This window comes from Cebus imitator, unplaced genomic scaffold (genome assembly GCF_001604975.1).
Source record: "Cebus imitator isolate Cc_AM_T3 unplaced genomic scaffold, Cebus_imitator-1.0 Scaffold52, whole genome shotgun sequence".
NCBI lineage: Eukaryota > Metazoa > Chordata > Mammalia > Primates > Cebidae > Cebus > Cebus imitator.
Genome location: NW_016107367.1, coordinates 308,113 through 313,254, shown reverse-complemented (window position 1 = coordinate 313,254; position 5,142 = coordinate 308,113). Strand labels below are relative to the sequence as shown.

General features: G+C 63.1%; 1 protein-coding gene across 2 annotated transcripts in view; it reads left to right on the top strand.

Moving 5' to 3' along the window:
- The first annotated feature begins 2,277 nt into the window (after nt 1-2,277).
- EXOC3L4 (exocyst complex component 3 like 4) overlaps nt 2,278-5,142 on the top strand; it is an 11,710-nt gene continuing 8,845 nt past the window's right edge. For both annotated transcript variants that reach the window (XR_005200147.1, XM_017528032.2), the window contains exons 1-2: nt 2,278-2,737; nt 3,928-4,570. Coding sequence is in view for 1 of the 2 variants with exons in the window: in XM_017528032.2 (XP_017383521.1) it covers nt 2,344-2,737; nt 3,928-4,570 (1,037 nt within the window). In the remaining variant the exon portion in view is untranslated. The remainder of the gene's footprint in view (nt 2,738-3,927; nt 4,571-5,142) is intronic.

Here is a 5,142-nt window from a genome sequence, read left to right as displayed (position 1 = left end):
AGAACAAACAGGGGAAGCCGGAGGCTGGGCGTGCAGCTGGGAGGACAGAGAGGAGGCTGGGTGGGGTGCGGGTCGTCCATGAACCCCGGGAGAAGCTGCCGAGGCAGGGTCAGTGGGAGGTGGAGGTGCAGGGAGCTGGCTCCAGGATGGATGCCCGGCTGTGGGGCTTGGGCAGGTGGGAACCACGGAAGGGTTTAAAGCAGGGGAGTGACCTGGCTGGACTTCTGCTTTGGAAAGGTTGAGAATGGCTTGGGACGCTGTCAGGAGCTGCAGGGTGGAAGGTGGCATGGCTGGAGGCTGAGGGGCTATCTGGGGACCACGATGACCCTTCAGTGCAGTTCTGTTTTGGGACAAAAGCAGGCTGAGCGGCTCTCAAACCTCTGCCTGTGTAACCTCCTAAGATTCACCGGCATAGCTGCCCCTCCTTACCTGGCCTTCCTCAGGGCCTCCTGGGAGAGGACCTCCACATCCGACCCCACTCTGGGACCTGCTGACACCCTGGGGGTCTCAGCTGGGAGGAGGGGCTTCTGGGCGGCAGCTCTGACTCCCTGGGGGTGGAGACACGGCAGGTCCCACCTCTGCTCCTGGCTCTGAGCTGTAGACTGTGTCCCTCTGTGAGCTTCAGGTTCCTCATCTGTGAAATGGGCAAAGGACACTGCCTATCTTTGCTGTCACAGAAGCTGATCTGTGTCAGGCCTCGAGCTGGGCACACAGTAGGTGCTTACTAAGTGTGAGCTCTCCCAAACAGGAAGGCAGAGCCTGGCTCGCCCTTGCCCCACACCCTGGGCCCCGCCCCCTTGACAGCAGAGGATGAGGTGTGTGCTGAACGGTTCTCTTCACGACATCCTGCCCTGCTGGGCACCAGCCCCCATGCCAAGCATGGAGGGCACCAGGGAGAGAGGGGAGAGTGGAGGCTGGGACAGATGGCGCCCCGAAGTGTGTGGGTCACATCTGAATCAGGCAGGGTCTCTGAAGCCTGGCGCTGGGGGAGGTCGCCGACCTGTGGCCAGGGCAGGGCTGATAAAGTCCATCAACCGCCTGGCTGTCGCTCCCACCTTGGGCCTCTGTCCAGCTGCTTGGCCGCCTCTGGGAACCTCGAGAAAGGTAGGTAGGCACCTTGCTGGAGGGTGAGGGTGAGTGGGGTCTGGGCCCTGCCCACCTTGGTGTCCTTCCACCCTGGCAAACTGGGGCCTGGGGAGGCCCACTTCCTGTCCGATGTCACCCAGCAGTTGGGTGCTGGCCGGGGCTTTGGTCCTGGCATCTGGGTGGGGGGGCACTGGGGCTGGGCTAGGGGCAGATCGAGCCCTTCTTTGGCCCCAGTTTCTCCCAGGGGAAAGTGAGACTTTGCTGGCCTAATACCCTCCCCTGCCCATGGCCCAGCTTCCACAGTGGGGTGGGCGGGAGGCCCCTCCTCTCTCCCAGCCTAAAACCAGGAAAGCAAGCACAGCTGTGAAGGCTGGAAGGGGGTGTGGGCAGAGCCTGCCGTGGGGGAGCAGAAGCAGTCGAGGCTCAGCACCCCCGTGTCCCTGGGATCCCCCCATTCCCTGTGTCTGGGAGGGGCCAGAGCACACTGTGGTGGAGGGGGGGAGGGGGAGAGGCAATGGGTGGGAAACAGCGTTAAGAACCCCCCCAGTCCCCAGTTAAATATAGACCCGAGGCTCCTCCTGCTGCCGCCCCTGCAGCTGCACCGCCATGATAAGCCTCAGGGTGGCCTTGGCCAATGCCCTCAGGCCCCACACCAGCTCCGCAGGCTCTGTGACACCCAGGGCAGGCGGTGGGCTCCCATGGGGATCCCTGCCTTCCCCTTTGAGCCAAAGTAATCGGGCCTTTTGGGCTGACGGGGGGTGAGCTGAGGGACCCGGAGGGTAGTGAAGGGGCTGGTGGTGGCTGGGGAAGGGGGTCAGGGATGCAGGAAGGCCTAGACGTGGCTGCGGGTCCTGCCCTCGGTGCTGTGAGCTGTGGCCTGGACTGCGCCCCACAACCTGCACATCGACTCCCTCCTCCAATTCTAATGGGAGAGTCCTGCCTGGCACTGGGCACCTGGGGAGACGCTTTTTGGGGATGGTCTCAGGGAAGGCTCCTGATGGCAGCAGCAGTGCGTATCTCCATGCCCAGCTGTGGCCTGGCACACTGAGGGCTCTCACTGAGTGGCCTGGTGACGCCAGTGACGCTTCCTTCTGACAGCCTGAGGGCTGCCTCCTCTGGGAAGCCTCCCCTGACCAAGCCCCTGGGCGTGGCCAGGCCGCAAGGGCTGCACACATTTCCCGGTTCCCTGTGGCTGCTCCTGGGCAGCCTCCAGGCCTGCTGAGCCTCCTTCTTGCCCCCAGCTCGCCTGCTGCCAAGATGTCCTCACCGCGGACAGAGACTCCTGGGCCAGAACTGCAGAGCCCCAGGAAGGCTGAGGAGCTGCAGACTCCAGCTCACAGCTCCCGGCGAACAGGCAGCAGGAAAGAGCCCAGTGGCCACCGCGTCGATGGCACAAGGCTGGGCCTGGGCACCCTGAAGCAGGCCTTCTCCCGGGCCAGCCAGCGGGTTTCGACCCAGGTCTCCAAGGAAGACGCGGGTCTGCTAAGGCGAAGCTCCTGCTCCCTGTTCCGGTCCCTCCGGCGAGCCCTGGACGAGGGCCCAGCTGCCGGCCATTCCCAGGCCACTCCTGAGGTGCCCTCGGAGGTCACGAATGCTGTCAGCCAGCAGGCATCTCCTGGGGCAGCGTCTGAGGAACTGAAACCCGAGGCAGGTAAGGAAGGGCCTCAGAAACACTAAGCATGAAAGGAAATGGGCCAGAGGTCGGGGCAGCTGAGCTGAGGCTTCTGGAAAGGCTCTCCTCCCTAGCTCCCCAAACCCTGGCCCGGACACGGGCACTTATTTATTTATTTATTTGAGACAGGGTTTCACTCTGTCACCCAGGCTGGAGTGCAGTGGTGCAATCACAGCTCACTGTGACCTTGGCCTCCTGGGCTCAAGGAATCCTCCCACCTCAGCCTCCCAAGTAGTTGGGACTGCAGGCGTGAGCCACTGCACCCAGCTAATTTTTAAAATGTTTTGTATTATTTTTGTAGAGATAGGGTTCTTGCTATGTTGCTCAGGCTGGCCTCTAAGTCCTGAGCTCACCCAGTCCTCCTGCTTTGGCCTCCTAAAGTGCCGGGATTACAGGCATGAGCCACCGTGCCCAGCTGGACAATTGCACTTGAAATTCTTGCAGCATCCCTGCAATGGGAGCCCCCCACCATTGGGCAGATGAGAAAAGTGAGGCTCAGAGAGGTGCAGGGACTTGCCTCAAGTCTCACAGCATGGAGAATGGGACTTGAACCCAGGTCTGCACAGCCCAGATCCCCAGCCTCTCCATGGCCTTTCACCGCGGGCTCCGGGTCAAGCTAGGGCCATGTGCACAGCTGGTCACAGGGTTGCAGAGGGTGCAAGGCTCGAAGAGGTGCCAGGAGGAAGGTCAGGGGGATTGTCTAGAGGAGGACACACTGGGGGGGAAGAGGGGCCACCATAGAGGTGGAGGGCTCCTGTGGGGTGGAGGCTGGAAGAGAGCCGGGAGCAGCAGGAATGTAAAAGTGCACACGGGCAGGACACGCCCTGCCTGAGCTCTGACCTCATTAGACCTGCAATCAAGGCTGTGCATGAAGGTATCAAGTCCGGCTGAGCCGGGCGTGGGAGCCAGGCGGAAGGCAGGGCTGATAAATGGCTCTGTTCAGCCGGGCTTGGGGTCCCAGGTTCTGCCTTTTCAAAGGTGGCTCTAAGGGAGGGCTCCTGGCAGCTGCAGCCTGCTGTTCCTGGAGCAGGCCTTCAGCTGGGCTGGGGCATCGCGCAGAGGCCAGGCAGTCCAGCCCCGGTAGATGGAGACATGGCCTGCAGGTCTTCGTCCAGGTCGGGGGCTGGGGCGGTCCCTCTCACCGCCCCTCTTCTCGCCTGCCAGTGCAGAAGGCAAATCTGTGGCAGACCTCATTACTGAACGGCAACTGCTGGCGGCCTTGGAACAGCTTCTGCACCTGGAGACGCGGCTGGTGGCGGATAAAGCCTCGCGCACCTTTGAGCAGGACCCCACGGCCTTCGCGCGGCGCGCCATGGACGTGTGCCTGCATTACGACGGGCTGGCAGCTGAGATCGGGGCCATCGTGCGCGAGACGCTGGGCGCCGATGGCGTGGACGCCGCCGCGCTGGCCGAGCTGGCCCGCGTGGTGCGCGCGGAGGAGGAGGCCCACCCCGCGCCCCCAGACGACGGCGACTTCCTGCGCACGCCGCGCCGCTGGCGCCAGCACTGGGAGGAAGCAGTGAGGCGGAGCGCTCAGGAGCGCGTGCGGCAGCCGGGCACGCGGGAGGCCGAGGGCGCGTCGGGCCTGGCCCAGCTTCTGGCCGAGCTGGGTGGCTTGGTTCGCCGCGACCTGCAGAAGGTGTGGCAGGAGGTGCAGCCCGCGTACTCGGCGGCCGGCTTCCCGGCCTGGGAGGTCTACCTTAGTGCCTTCCACGGCGCTGTGGCCCAGCGCCTCCAGGAGCTCGCGCGCGATGCCCGCGGCTGCGAGCAGCTCTATCTCCTGCTGGACTGGGCGGCCAACGTGTACGGCAGGTGAGGCTCGGCCAGGGCACCAAGCGGCGAGGACGACTGCCGCTTCCCCCGCAGGCCTTGGGGAGCCCACTTTGAGGAGGGCAGGGCCTTTCTCCTTTCCCTCCCTGGGGGAGGGCTGAGAGCCGAGGATTTTGACATGCTTTCCTCCGCGAGTTAGTCCGTGGGGCGCTGCTGCCCCAGGTTTTCTAGGGGTCACCCATACACAGTTCCAGAATTTGGAAAGTTTCCGCGGGGAGGTTCCCACGGGAGCAAGGCCTGTGCTGGTTCACCAGGTGCTTTTGGGCGCATCAGAAAAGGGCACCTCTTGGCCAGGTGCGGTGGCTTACGCCTATAATCCCAGCACTTTGGGAGGCTGAGGCGGGTGGATCACCTGAGATCAGGAGTTTGAAACCAGCCTGGCCAACATGGTGAAACCCCATCTCTATAAAAATACAAAAATTAGCTGAGCATGGTGGCGGGTACCTGTAATCTCAGCTACTCGGGAGGGCGAGCCAGGAGAATCGATTGAATCCGGGAGCTGAGATCTCGCCAATACACTCCAGCCTGGGCAACAGAGCAAGACTCCAAAAAAA